The following is a 15,169-nucleotide window of genomic DNA, read 5'->3' on the forward strand; positions in this document are numbered from 1 at the left end:
GCTTGTCCCTCCTCCTCCATCCATCCCTCCCCCAAAGCCTTCCTCCAGTGCTGCAGGGCCAGAGCTGGGTGCCCCTGCAGCAGGCAGACATCACCACCACAGGACCAGCAGGCTGGGAGCTGAGCGGGCAGCCAGCCAAGCCCAGGCAGGCACTTCAGAGCGCTGCTGCCTCCTGGTGGCTCTCCTGGCTTTTGTTGTGTGCTCACTCCCCTGTGCTGAGGGCTCTCCGCAGTGCTGGAGAGGGTGAACTCGCCCTGCCGCAGCCAGTTGCAGTTTATTGTTCTACCGGGGTTTGAAGCCAGCTCCAATCTGAGCCTTTCCAGCTAACCACTCCGCCTGGTTCTCTAGTGGCGGTGCAGGAGGTTGAGCTCAGATGTGAAGGGGCTCTGCCCTGCTGGGTTTTATTATTATGGAATAACACCTCTTAAACTGCTACCGTGCCCCAGCCATCCCAAAGCACTTTACAAACTCACTGACGCAAAGCCTGGGCTAACAGCACGCAGGAACACACCACGGGAGGGCAGGACAAGCCGTCACCCAGGGCCGATTCAGGAAGGCAGGTTGGACTCACAAAAGCTGGAATTTGACCTCCCTCCCCACTCTTACATAAACTGCCCTAAGGAGCAGACCCTTGGCTTTAAGGCTCACCTGAGATACAGTGGCTTCAACAGCAAATCGTCCCTTGGCACTGACCTGGAGCATTGGTGTGGTTGTGGCCCAAGGAGCACCTCTGCCTGAATCCCCTTGTCACACCCTGTAACTGCATCCCTCTGCACTTTCCTGAGGCATTAAAGTCAGCACTGAATGAAAAGGGCAGCGCACCCCTTCCTGAGTCCTCCCTCACCTCTGCCTGCAGCGCCTAGGTTTTCACTGGCCATCTCCCCTGTAAATCTGCCCAGCTCTGCAGCTGTTGACAGAAGAGCAGAGTTAGAAGGGCTCCAGGACTAGAGGGACAGGCCCCTATTACAGCAAGGGCTTTGGCCCTTTCTCACTGTTATTCCCTTCAGGGAGATGGGGCTATGCAGGATCTGGCTCAGCTTTGATTTCCTGTGGGAGCATATGCTTCGAAGGTACCAGCAATGAATGAGATTTCAGGGCTCTGCTCTCATGGAACAGCAGAGAGCCCTGGTACATACAGGCCTTCTAGCATCTCCTATATACATGGACTGGATCTGGCTCTCTCCCACAAGGACAGAACCAAGAACTTCTCAGCCCATCCAGCCTGATAGCCAGCTCTGGGTCATGGGGAAGTGGGGACAGAGCAGTAGATTCTGGCCATATGGTCTTTGCTCACACGCCCAGCACCGGCTCCAGGACATACAGAGGGGGATATGAGCAGCACCGGCCAGGCATCTGGTCTTGCCCCAGCTATTTGTGCATTACCTTCTTTGGATAAATGCACAAGCACAATACACTAAACGCTGGGGACAATTTCCTGTCCCTTCCCAGATGCATTGTGGAACCTCTGTTGGGGGCTGTGCCTGGCTTCCTCTGCACCCACTCTAGCCTGGTTTCTATCAGCAGATTGATACGCACCTCAGTGGAGGGCAGCTCACGTGGCTGCTGCTAGTCCAGCAGTCCCTTGCAATTGTTCTGCTGGGGGAATCCCTGCTCCATTCCAGGGATCTGTTTGTGATAGGTCTCTCCTCACCCGCGCAATCAACCTCTCCAAGCCCATTCAACGCCCTTTCCTGTCAGTGGGAGCAGGAATGACAGAGCCTCTTGCAGCCATGAGCTGTGCCATGTCTGTGACCTTTATAAAACTCTCTTCAAGACACCGGTACAAGCAATAGAAAGAACATCTGTTATACACAAATATATACCTCTGAATAAATACAACCTCCAGCACGGGGGTCAGGAATGTACAGCCAGGAGAGGGAAGGCATGTGATCTAAACATGCAGTAAGTGGATAAGCACAAGCAGCTGACAAAGCATGTGATACAGACACTCATGTAGATTCACTCAGGCCAGGATCCAAAACTCAGAGCCCCAAGATGGCATCGATGTGAATGCACAATTGGGGCAGGCTTGCTGGAGGCATGTGGGCATGGGCACAGCAGGGTATGCACACACACACAGCACAGACATTCACCCAGCATGTGTGGTGTGAACACACACACACACTCCATGCACGCATTGCACATGGCCCACCCATACAGGCAAACAGTGCTTGTCTCAGCAGATGCTGCAGGAGTATCCTAGTCACATCTCTGTTTCTGCTAAGAGGCTCTCGCCCAGACCTGACGTCACCAAGACCATCTGGGAGCTGGGATCTGTGGAGCAGGTGGGAGAGAGAATGTTAGACATTTGAGCTGAAGAAGAACACAGGTCTGGCCACCAGGCACGGAGTCGAGAGTGAGAGAAGGGGATAAAGGACATGAGAGAGGCAGAGCAAATGAGGGCTAAGGAGGAGCTTGGCTAACATGGAAGGAGCCAGAAGCCAGAGAGGATTTTGAGGGGGAGAGGTGATCAGATGCACACTCTCTGTGCAACATGGCAGAGTTAATGCTGTTTGTGGGACCTTGAAGTGACTGCCCCAATGTCACTGCGGGGATCCAGATGTATCGTCTCGCAGGGACGCCGTGTGCTCAGGTTACAGAGGAAAAGCCAGCCCTGAAAACTCCCCCTGGGATCTGAGAGTCTGTCCATCATCAGGAGCACTATGGGTTCTGCTGGCCAAATTAGCCCTTCAGTGACACCTGTGCAATCCCACTGCCTTCAAAGTCTACCCTCAGGGAAAACTCCTGTGCTCTCAGAGAGGCTGCCCAGGTATAACTGACTAGAACTTCGCAACCCCTTCTGTTGCCAGTCCACAAGAACAGAATCCAGCTCACTCCCCTTTAGCTGTGCTTGCGCTGCAGAGTTCACAGAAGTAAGCAGCAGATCTACCCCGATGCACATGGGAAGCCAGGCTGTGGAGAACCAAGGGGCACGAGCACACGGCACTTTGTTTCCCAACTGACACCTGGAAATTCTCACTCTTCACACTGTCTGAATTGAGGGTTGACATGTAACTTCCCTGTTCAGTTTTAAAGAGGAAGATGAAGCCGGAAAGCAGATAGGACATACCATTACCTCACACTCCCCGCTGCTCCTGATAGCACTGGCCAGTACATGACTGCACAAAGAACCAGCCACTGTTGCCAAAGGAATTCTTCCCCAAACTCAGCTGAGTGTCTTGAGGATGGTGTGTATGGAGCTGAACACATGTGTTTGTTGAGAAGCAGACAACCCCATCCTTCTTCTGAAGTGCTGGAGTCAGGTTCTTGCACCAGGAAGTATTGGGGGTCACAATGTTTTTGGACTCATAGATATTTAGGTTCATAGATATTTAGGTCAGAAGGGACCATTATGATCATCTAGTCTGACCTCCTGCACAATGCAGGCCACAGAATTTCACCCACCACTCCTAAAAAAGACCTCACACCTATATCTGTGCTATTGAAGTCCTCAAATTGTAGTTTGAAGACCTCAAGGAGCAGAGAATCCTCCAGCAAGTGACCCGTGCCCCATGCTACAGAGGAAGGCGAAAAACCTCCAGGGCCTTCCAATCTGCCCTGGAGGAAAATTCCTTCCCGACCCCAAATATGGCGATCAGCTAAACCCTGAGCATATGGGCAAGATTCATCAGCCAGATACTACAGAAAATTCTTTCCCGGGTAACTTGGATCTTACCCCATCTAAAAACCCATCACAGGCCATTGGGCCTATTTACCATGAATATTTAATTACCAAAACCATGTTATCCCATCATACCATCTCCTCCATAAACTTATCGAGTTTAATCTTAAAGCAAGATAGATCTTTTGCCCCCACTACTTCCCTCGGAAGGCTATTCCAAAACTTCACTCCTCTGATGGTTAGAAACCTTCGTCTAATTTCTAATCTAAATTTCCTAGTGGCCAGTTTATATCCATTTGTTCTTGTGTCCACATTGGTATTGAGTTTAAATAATTCCTCTCCCTCTCTGGTATTTATCCCTCTGATATATTTATAGAGAGCAATCATATCTCCCCTCAACCTTCTTTTAGTTAGGCTAAACAAGCCAAGCTCCCTGAGTCTCCTTTCATAAGACAAGTTTTCCATTCCTCGGATCATCCTAGTAGCCCTTCTCTGTACCTGTTCCAGTTTGAATTCATCCTTCTTAAACATGGGAGACCAGAACTGCACACAGTATTCCAGGTGAGGTCTCACCAGTGCCTTATATAACGGTACTAAAACCTCCTTATCCCTACTGGAAATACCTCTCCTGATGCATCCCAAGACGACATTAGCTTTTTTCACAGCCATATCACATTGGCAGCTCATAGTCAACCTATGATCAACCAATACTCCAAGGTCCTTTTCCTCCTCCGTTACTTCTAGTTGATGCGTCCCTAGCTTATAACTAAAATTCTTGTTATTAATCCCTAAATGCATGACCTTACACTTCTCACTATTAAATTTCATCCTATTCCTATTACTCCAGTTTACAAGGTCATCCAGATCCTCCTGTACGGTATCCCTGTCCTTCTCTAAATTAGCAATACCTCCCAGCTTTGTATCATCTGCAAACTTTATTAGCACACTCCCACTTTTTGTGCCCAGGTCAGTAATAAAAAGATTAAATAAGATTGGTCCCAAAACTGATCCTTGAGGAACTCCACTGGTAACCTCCCTCCAACTTGACAGTTCACCTTTCAGTAGGACCCGTTGTAGTCTCCCCTTTAACCAATTCCCTATCCACCTTTCAATTTTCCTATTGATGCCCATCTTATCCAATTTAACTAATAATTCCCCATGTGGCACAGTATCAAACGCCTTACTAAAATCTAAATAAATTAGATCCACTGCGTTTCCTTTATCTAAAAAATCTGTTACTCTCTCAAAGAAGGAAATCAGGTTGGTTTGGCACGATCTACCTTTTGTAAAACCATGTTGTATTTTGTCCCATTTACCATTGACTTCAATGTCCTTAACTACCTTCTCCTTCAAAATTTTTTCCAAGACCTTGCATACTACAGATGTCAAACTAACAGGCCTATAATTACTTGGATCACTTTTTTTCCCTTTCTTAAAAATAGGAACTATGTTAGCAATTCTCCAATCATATGGTACAACCCCTGAATTTACAGATTCATTAAAAATTCTTGCTAATGGGCTTGCAATTTCTTGTGCCAATTCTTTTAATATTCTTGGATGAAGATTATCTGGGCCCCCCGATTTAGCCCCATTAAGCTGTTTGAGTTTCGCTTCTACCTCAGATATGGTGATGTCTACCTCCATATCCTCATTCCCATTTATCATGCTACCATTATCCCTAAGATCCTCTTTAGTCTTATTAAAGACTGAGGCAAAGTATTTGTTTAGATATTGGGCCATGCCTAGATTATCCTTGACCTCCACTCCATCCTCAGTTTTTAGCGGTCCCACTTCTTCTTTCTTTGTTTTTTTCCTATTTATATGACTATAGAACCTTTTACTATTGGTTTTAATTCCCTTTGCAAGGTCCAACTCTACTTGACTTTTAGCCTGTCTCACTTTATCCCTACATATTCTGACCTCAATAAGGTAGCTTTCCTTACTGATCCCTCCCTTCTTCCACTCCCTATATGCTTTCTGCTTTTTCTTAATTACCTCTCTAAGATGCTTGCTCATCCAGCTTGGTCTACAACTCCTGCCTATGAATTTTTTCCCCTTTCTTGGGATGCAGGCTTCCGATAGCTTCTGCAGCTTTAATTTAAAATAATCCCAGGCCTCCTCTACCTTTAAACCCATAAATTCTTCAGTCCAATCCACTTCCCTAACTAATTTCCTTAATTTTTGAAAGTCAGCCCTTTTGAAATCAAAAACCCTAGTTGCAGATTTATTTTTGTTAATCCTTCCATTCAATTTGAACTGAATTAGCTCATGATCACTTGAGCCAAGATTATCCCCTACAACCATTTCCTCTATGAGATCCTCATTACTCGCCAAGACCAGATCTAAAATGGCATCCCCTCTAGTCGGTTCAGCAACTACTTGTTGAAGGAATCCATCAGCTATCGCATCTAGGAAAATCTGAGCCCTATTATTATTACTAGCACTCATCCTCCAGTCTATATCTGGGAAGTTAAAGTCTCCCATGATCACACAGTTTCCATTAGTATTTACTTTATTAAAAACATTAAAAAGGGCTCTATCCATATCCAAATTAGATCCCGGTGGTCTATAGCACACCCCAAGCACTATCCTAGGGGAGGCTCTAATAGTTTTCTTCCCCAATTTAATTATTGCCCAGACAGACTCAGTCATATCCATTTCATCGCTTCTTATTTCTTTACATTCTATCTCATCATTGATATACAGTGCTACTCCACCACCTTTACCTTTATTTCGGTCTTTCCTAAACAGCACATACCCTTCAATACCTGTAGCCCAATCATGACTACTATTCCACCAGGTCTCTGTTATACCTATAATATCTGGTTTCACTTCCTGCACCAGTAACTCTAGTTCCTCCATTTTGTTACCTAGGCTCCTTGCATTAGTGTACAAACATCTTAATTTTTGCTGTTTGGCCTCACTCACATTCTGTACCCTATTAGGCACGGTTATTTTACTACCAGTATAACCTATTAGACTTGTATCTACACTGCCCTTCCTCCTACCTACAGCTGTATCCACTCTTACTTCATTTTCTTTCCACTCTATGCTAAATTCTGGCGTGGAGATTACCTGGACATCTCCCAACCATCTCCCCCAAATTCCTAGTTTAAAGCTCTCTTAATCAGTTGTGCCAGCCTCCATCCTAGAAGTCTATTTCCTTCCCTACTCAGATGAAGTCCATCCCGAGAGAACTGTCCTCTATCCATGAATGCCTCCCAATGGCCATACATCCCAAAGCCCTCCTTATAGCACCACTGCCTAAGCCATCTATTGATAGTCATAATCTTGTCACACCTTTGTTGCCCTTCTCTAGGAACAGGCAAAATCCCACTAAAGATCACCTGAGCCTCAATTTCCTTAAGCGTCCTCCCCAGCCTAACATAGTCTCCCTTAATACTTTCCAGTGAGAATCTAGCCGTATCATTTGTTCCCACATGAAGGATAATTAGGGGATTCTTTCCCGCTCCCTTTAGAATCCTTTTTAACCTCAGGTCTACATCCCGTATCTTAGCACCTGGAAGACAGCACACCCTCCTATTTTCTGGATCAGCTCTGGTTACAGGCCTATCTATTCTTCTCAATAAAGAGTCCCCAATCACATAGACCTGCCTTTTCCTAGTGACGGTGCTATTCTCCAGTCTATCCCCTGTTCCCTCTGGCTGCAAGTTTTTTCCATTCCCATTCTCCCTTGTAATCCTTTTTAACCCATCCTGTATCCTCCTGGGGCTCATATTTGGTGTAATCTCCATTAACTCTTCCCCTTTTCCTATAGGACTAACCGCTCTTCTCTTCTTCCTTGCCCTGTCACCTTCAGTGACTACCTGCTGAGCCCCTTCTTCATTTTCCAACTCTGCAAACCTATTCTGAAGCTCTATTTCTCCTTCACTAGCCCGTCTTTTCCTCTGCCTAGTTCTTTTAGTCACATGCTTCCACTGACCACTTTCCTCACCCAGTCTCCCCTCAAAATTCCCTAGTCCTGCTTCCATCTGCAAGTCTGAGCTTTTCCCTTCAGATACCTCATGTCTTTGCTCCATAATCTGCTCAAACCCCTTCCTAAACTCTACCAGACTTTCCACCTGCATCTCCAAACCTCTGATCTTTTCCTCCATCAGCTCTATCAGACGGCATTTCATGCAGACAAAACTCTTACCAGGTGCCCCCTCCAGGATCATGTACATACCACAGCTTCCACATCCAGTCATCTTCATTGTGTCATCTGCTGCATGGGTCACTCCCACTGCCACCTCTGAATCTGTCATAGCCTTCTCCTCCAACAGAACTCCCACTCAAACTCCCCTGTTTACAGCTCTGTTTGCTAGCTCCTGTGCTGCTGCAGCTGTCTGTGACTCAGAGACTCAGAGAAGTTATCCCTGGTCTCTATTTGGACAATTAAATTTGAGGGACTAGGTCCAAATATTGATTGGATCTCACAGAATCTGGGTGTTGGAGGCAGGTTTTGGGGCACTGCTGCACCGAGATGTGTCAGGGTCCAGATGTTTTTGGTGCATTATGAGCAGCTATACTTGTTCTCTATTTAGACACTGGAATTGGAAGTGGGGAGGGGTGAGCACTGGACAAAAATTGGTTGGATGCAGGTACTAGTTAAAAAATTAGCAGGATTCAGGTAGATCTCCTTTTTGCCTTTATCCCTGTTAGTTCTGCTGGATTCCTATCAAACATTGGTATACAGTAGCTCATTGGAATCACTACAATATCCCTTTCCTTCAAATACAGCCAATGGAGATAGAATATAGTGCCGGTAACCCACACAAGGTTTACCCCATTCAAATTGGACGGGAATTTAGGGAAGCAGCCTGGAATGACATGAGCTAGAATTTAGCTGAGACACCAGGGCCAAATCCCCAAGTTTTATGAAAAGACCCATGGGAGTTTTAATATCCATGACTCTGATTTTACATCTCTGCTAAAAGATGTTAATTCCTGCAGCATCACGCCAAGGCACTGGTACTGGAAAGAGCCCACTAAGCCCCACCTCCACTTCTTGTAGAAGCCAGATTTTCCTGGGAGGCTTCCTATAGAAGTACTGACCCAGCCCAACTCTACTTAACTGGCCGATGAGACTTGAAGTCAGTTTGTATTCCAGCCCACAATGAGATGGGACCTTGTCCATTTACCAACCCCACAATGACATACTCATCCCAGCAGAAAACAACACAGAACCCTCATTCCTGACAGCCTCCCCAGTCCAGCCTCATCTCCACCTCTCTGGGGTCCCAGAGGTCTTACTGCTCTGGCAGATCCAGGGGTTCTTCTCCCTGGCCGTGACTTCATGAGCCTCATTCTCCTCCTCTTCCTCACCCTCAGAGAGCAGGTCCGAGATCTGCTGCTGCAGCTCGGGACTGATGCTGTTCTCTGCCAGGATCAGCGTCCGCAGGGCTGTCGGGTAATTCTCCACCATGTCCAGCAAGGTCTGAGCAGAACGAGAGCCAGAAGCGGGTAGAGAGGCAGCACAGACAGAAGTCAGACTGACAGGAAAGGCGTTCAGAGCTGCTTTATACTCTCTTCATCTGCCCCAACCCCTGTCCTCGTTTCTTCTCTCTGCCCTCCACTGGCTCTGAGCCGCATCCCCTCCCCACCCCAGCTTTTAGGGACACTAAAAACTCTCCACCTGAGGCCATTGCCAGGACTTCCTGGCTGTACCCAAGGAGGAAACTACTGCTCTCTCCTACCTGCAAATGTCCCCTGCAAGCCTGAGTCAGATGAGACACTGAGAATGGGAAATCTCAGTACCATGAGCTGAGCTTCTCAGAGAAGAGACTGCAAAAAACCACTCAGCAGATAAATATCTGTTACCCCCTAATCTCGCGCTAAGCCTAAACTGCAAGACTTATTCATAAACCTTGTTCCTGAAACCAAACCTTCTCCTTCACTTTTCCAGAGAACCAAAGATGCAAAATATCTGCTCTCTCGCTCTCCACTCACTGGAGCTGAGGCAGGGGCCACAAGCCTCAGGCTAGGGCTGAGCAGGACCTCCAAGGGCTGAGAGCCCTGGGTCAGGGAAAGGAACAGATAGTAGCAGTACTTCTAGGTGCAGAGACTGTTCTGAAGAGAGCATCCACTGATGGGGGGAGGGAAGGAGGTACATCTCAGGGTTGGGGACCCCACTGTTTGTTAACACCTGTGTCCCTGAGGCGCAGATGATGCTATATCAGCACCAGACACTCCTTACCTGGGCCGAATGGTTGGTAAGTCCTGTTCCTTCCAAGTCCAGAACCTCCAGGGTGCGACTGGAGGCCACAGCAACAGCCAGCATCCCTGCTACCTGGTCACCTGGAGGAGAAGAAAGCCAGGGGATGTAAGTAGAGTCTGGCTTCACACAGACCATGTATCCACTGGGCCTGGCAGATCATGGGACTACCCCGTCCCAATGCTACCAACTAATCCCTATTTGCCAAGAACATCTTGGAGGAGGAGGTAAAGGGTTATTGGTTGTGAAAAGAGCGGATTGTTAGTTGTGGGCTGTGACTGGCCGTTCTGGGACTGAACATAGAGAACTTGAAGGAACATAGTGAAATTGTTTCTCTTACAAGAAGACTTTGTTCAGACACAACACCTTCCACCCCACTACCCGAGGGTCTCAGAGCCTCCCGTCATCACCAGTGGGGAAACTCAGTCAGAGAGAGGAGAAGTGACTGGCTCAGGGTCAGAGAGGAAGTTAGTAGTAGAACCAGAAATAGACTCTGGGAGTGCTGGCTCCCAGCCGTCTGCTCTGACCACTGGCCCCCGCTCCCTCTCAGAGCCAGGAAGAGAACCCAAGAGTCTACCGTCCTAGCCAGCAGACATGCTGTCACCCCTTGTAGGGGGATGGCTCTTTTGGGGCTGACCCCACTGGCAGCCAGTGCCAGTAAAGCACTCCCCTGAAAATCCCCAGGAAAGAGGCAGGGGACAGTCGCAGGTGGGGCTCCATCAGCTACCATGGTAGGAACTCTTAACACAGAGCAGAAGCACCCACCCAGCCAGGGTCTCCGCTGGGGTGGGGGTGGCAGGGAGGGGAGAGAGAGCTGCTTGGCCTAGTTTCCTAGGGCAGGGTGAGGTGGGAGAGCCACATGGCCTGGTCTCTGCCTCACCAGCAGCAATACAAGCTGCAGAAGGAGAGTTGGTTTCCATGGCAACCATTGCCAGACTCTTCTCCTCCATGTTATTATCTGGGGAAGGAGCTGGGGGGAAGGGGTGGGCTGGGGGGGCATGTTCCATCTGGCAGGCCAATGGCTCAGACCTAAGGGATTGGGAATGGGAGGGAGCAGAGGAAGGTCACCACCTGAGCTGAGGCCTGACACAAGCAAACACAGCCAGTGGGACACGGGGAGCCCAGAGTCCCTGGCGGATGGAGGGGGGGTCTTTCCTCCCTGCGTTGCTTGCAGCTGCCATCTCCTCTGTGAAACATGTTTGATGCATTTCCTGGCAGGACACGTGTCCTCATCACACAAACTATCAGCACAAGTGAGACTAACTGGCCCCCAGTCTCAAGCTGGAGGACTGAATGGGCTATGAAGAATGAACTCCCCCCTCACTAGGGTGACCAGATAACAAGTGTGAAAAACTGGGACACTTTTTTTTGGGAGGGGGGGTGGCGGGAGGGTATAGTTGCCTCTATAACACAAATCTCCTAATATCAGGATATCTGGTCTCCCTAGCCCGCACCTCCAGGGCAAGGAAGAGGCCCAGCAGAAGGGACAGTGTGGAGGAACCTGCCCTGCCCTGCCCTGCCAGTGCCCAGGATGTCCCTGGTCTAGATTCAGTCTCCAGGGCCATCAGACCAGCACCTTCAGCAGCAGCAAACTCACACAAAGCCTGTCAAGCTAGTAGTTCAGAGCCTCTCACGCCTGTGCCGCTCACCGAGGGGGTTGTAGTCCAGGTTCAGCACTCGCACCTGGGAGCTGTGGGCTACTGCAATGGCCAGCCGTCCCCAACCTTTGGCCGTGACACCCGGGTTTGCGCTCAGTGTTAACTCCTTAAGGCCTGGAGAAAAGAGAGAAGCCAACGAACACCCTAAGGCTCCAGACAAGTCACCAAACCTTCCAGAGGAGAACCCGCTCAGCCAATCACAGAGCTAGGAAGCGCATGGCTCAGAGTTTCACAATTCCCTGCACCCTGATTGGTGGAGAGGGTATGGTTTATAGAATGACTAAAGTTAATTATCTACCTGCAGTGCTGCCCCTTCATTTGCTCACAAAAAGCAGTCTCAGCATGGGAGGGGGAAATGGGCAAGGGTGGCAAGGAAGGGCAGGACAGGCAGGTACTGAAGCTTGAGTTTCAGGAGGGGCGGCTGCTGTGTCTATTGTGAGCATATACCTGGGGAGGCCTGAGGTCAATAGCTGGTTAGGGTGCTGGGCCCAGGCCTCAGACTTCATCCCCCCTAAAAAGGAACTTATTCAGCCAGCAGACAGTTATTCCCTTCCCCATAAAACAGCCACAAGGGACCATTCAGTGTTAATTCCAAGAGGAGCCAATGGGGCGAATTTACTGTAAACCCCAGTTCCGGGGCAGGATGGGGGAGGGGGCAAACGTAATGTGCATTGATCTGCATTCATTGTAAATGAAACAATCACAGCTCAGGCTTCACAAGTGCAAAATATTAACACCAAATCAGAAGTCCAAGCCTTGTGCCTCCCTCCCACTAAATTCAAACTCTCCCATCACGAGGCAGCAAACTGGTCACCATTCCCCACTAGCATCGTGCCAATGGAACAGTCCACTGTACCAGGAACCATGCTCCATTGGATAGGGCTCCCTCCCCTTAGAAGTAGGCAAGGAGGAAGCAGAGTCCTCACCCAGTGCAATGGCTCCTGTACTAAGGGACGGTTTCACTGCACTTACGCTGGGAGGAGAAGCTTCGTGCCATGTCTCAGCAGAGGGAGAAACTTTATGTGCTGCTCCCCTAACAAGACACAAGCAGAAGAAGTTTAGCTCTAAGCAGAGGGGCCTGAGCCATATATGAGTTCCACTGGCCACTGCATACCCCACAGACCCTTTTGCTTACCTGACTTGGCTCCATCAGGAGGCAGGAGCCCACAGATCAAGTTGATGCCCTCGTCACCCAGCATGCAGTCTCCCAAGTCCAAAGCCACCAGAGAGGGATGGATGGAGAGCGCTGGATTGAGGAGAGCTAGGCCGGCGTCTGTCAGGGGGCTCCCATGGAGGCTATGTGGGTAAAGGGTAGGAATTATTTAATGTGCCTTCCTCAGGGCACTGGGGACTGCCTCAGACGATGGGAACCAAGAAACAGAGGGAACAGGAGGAAGATGCCACTGCCTGGTGGGGACAAGGCTCCAAAATGCCTAGGGATGCTGTGTCCCTGAATGAGGGAGCTTAGAACAGACTGGACAAAAAGGGCTCTGGTGACAAGTGATAGGGGTACAGAGACAGTCCTCTCAGCATAGGACGGGAAGCAGGCCTGGGGACTTCAGAGGTGCAGACAATTCCCTCCCAGCATGGGACAGACAGGGTTCTAGGGAATTAGGGATGCAGAGACATCCCCCTTCCAAAATAGGAGAGAGATCAGATATGCCAAGAGATGGGAGAGGTGCAGGGGTGGCCTCCTCCCAGCATGGGGCAGGGGAACTTGATGCTTAAAATCAGGTACATTTTTTCTAGATAAGAATTAATTTACAGGACTGAAGAGCAACACAGTGCCACAGAGGGGTGAGGCAACCCTGTCAGAACAGCGGGGGAAGAGAGGGGAGCACATCTCCTGACATGGATGCTCACTGAGGGCAGGGATACTGGACTTCTGGAAGGCCACTCTTGGGGGTGGCACATCTCCACATCCACATCCAGCAAGGTCTCCCCTACTTACAACAGAGACTGGACAGAGCGGTTTGTCTTCAGGGCTTCCGCCAGTTGCTTGACCCGGTTGATGTTGGACACAATCCCCAGGTTGAGGTTGAGCTGAGCCAAGGAGTGAGATTCCGCTACCCCTCGGCAAATGCGCCCGAAATCCCGGTCAGAAAGCTGGCAGCCCCGGAGTGACAGCAGTCGCACCGAGTTCTCCCGCAGGCTCTCGCAAATGTCCCGGATCTCAGCACTTGATAAAGTCTCCCCAGAGATCTGGATAGACCCTGGCAACATCTTTCACCAGTTTTAGCCGTGAGCAAACACACACAGACACCTGCAGAAACTGCTGTGCAATCTGGATCTGTGCAGGTAAATAATGTGCTATCTGAATTGGTGCAAGTGAACAGTGTGCAATCCAGATCAGTGCAGGTGCAATCAATGCTGAGATCTGCTGTGCAAATCTAATTAGTGTAAAGGTTTTTGTGCAGTCTGGATTAGCCCAAGGCTACCGAGCAATCCGGATTGGTGCAGGTAAGTAATGTGCACTATGGACCTGTGCAAAGGCTGCTGTGCAATCCCAATTCCTGCAAGTAACTAACGTGCAACCTGGAGCTTTGTCGGTGCTGATGTTGTGCAATCGGGTCAGTGCAGCGCTGCTGTGCAACCTCGAGCGGCGCAAGGAAACTAAGTGCAATCCAAATACAAGCAGGTAGATAATCTCCAATTCTTGTAGCGGCTTCAATATTCGACGCAATTACGGGTAGAGAGTCAATCAAGGCTGCAGTCCGGCTGGAGCACGATTCCCGGGACGGGAAAGAGGTGTGCAATCCGCAACAGAACCGGGTACCGTGCAATCCGGATCACCGAGAAGGAGGGTCTATATCCAGATCGGATCCGGATCACCGCGTGGAACTGAGCCCGACCGCTAACGATATGGGGAGACAGAGCCGAAGCAGCCGCGGGGCCCCTGAGACCGGGAGGGAACGGGCTGCGCTGTCATCAGGCTTCAGAGCAGCATCAGAGGCCGGGACCTCCGCGGGCACAGATCATCCCTACCCCGGTGCCCAGCTCCTTTCCCCCGGCAGGCGGCAGCCAGCCCGGGATCTCTGCGCTGCGGCTCTTTCCGCCCGCTGCACCTGCTCTGCTGGAGGCGGGGACTCTGCTGCTGTGGCACCGGGATTCCCGGGGCGGAGCTGGCCGGGCCCCCGGCTGGGCCCGGCTCCCTCTGCACCTTGCTCCGGATCCCCGTGTGGCCGACCCGGCGCGGCTCCTCCCTCGCAGCCCCGGCTCCTCCTACCGGCTCGGCAGCGGCTGCAGCCGCCCGGACCTGGTGCCCCCCGAGACCCCTGGTCCAGCGCCGCTGCGGGGATTCGCGCTGCCTCCCTCCCGGGATCCGGCTTTGTTTGGGGCCGGCCCGGCGGGGGCTGGCTGGTTCCTATTGCCACAGACCAGCAGCCTCCGCCCCCTGCCCTGCCTGGCTCCGCGGCGACCGCGACCGCCTCCCCCCGCTGCTTCCGCTAGCACAGGGCAGCAGGTACCTGGTCCCGTGCAAAAGGCCTGGGACCGCCCATCCCCCACCCTTTCCTCAGGCCGCCTTGCTGCACCCTCTATTTTGGGATATAGCCTCTCCCCCACAAATGTAGTTAGGGCAGGAGGCCCTGCACCTTACACACCTAGGTCCGTGAAGCCCTCACCCCCCCCCTCCCGGGGGTGGGATCCACCCCTTACAATGAGAGGGGGAGAAAT

General features: G+C 50.5%; 1 protein-coding gene across 2 annotated transcripts; it reads right to left on the reverse strand.

Annotated features, from left to right (window-relative positions):
- Window positions 1-1,733: 1,733 nt before the first annotated feature.
- LRRC73 (leucine rich repeat containing 73) lies at window positions 1,734-14,902 on the reverse strand. Of its 2 annotated transcripts, none has more exons than XM_073338462.1 (6): window positions 13,446-14,902; window positions 12,630-12,790; window positions 11,486-11,608; window positions 9,819-9,919; window positions 8,948-9,059; window positions 1,734-2,274 (listed from the first exon to the last, which is right to left on the reverse strand). In XM_073338462.1, exons 1-6 carry the CDS (start codon window positions 13,715-13,717, stop codon window positions 2,204-2,206), a joined length of 840 nt encoding a protein of 279 aa, XP_073194563.1. In that variant the 5' UTR covers window positions 13,718-14,902; the 3' UTR covers window positions 1,734-2,203. The 2 variants fall into 2 exon arrangements, with proteins under 2 accessions (XP_073194563.1, XP_073194562.1); XM_073338461.1 differs by having other exon boundaries at window positions 8,876-9,059; window positions 13,446-14,901.
- Window positions 14,903-15,169: the final 267 nt, after the last annotated feature.

Source organism: Lepidochelys kempii, chromosome 3, assembly GCF_965140265.1.
Source record: "Lepidochelys kempii isolate rLepKem1 chromosome 3, rLepKem1.hap2, whole genome shotgun sequence".
Classification (NCBI taxonomy): domain Eukaryota; kingdom Metazoa; phylum Chordata; order Testudines; family Cheloniidae; genus Lepidochelys; species Lepidochelys kempii.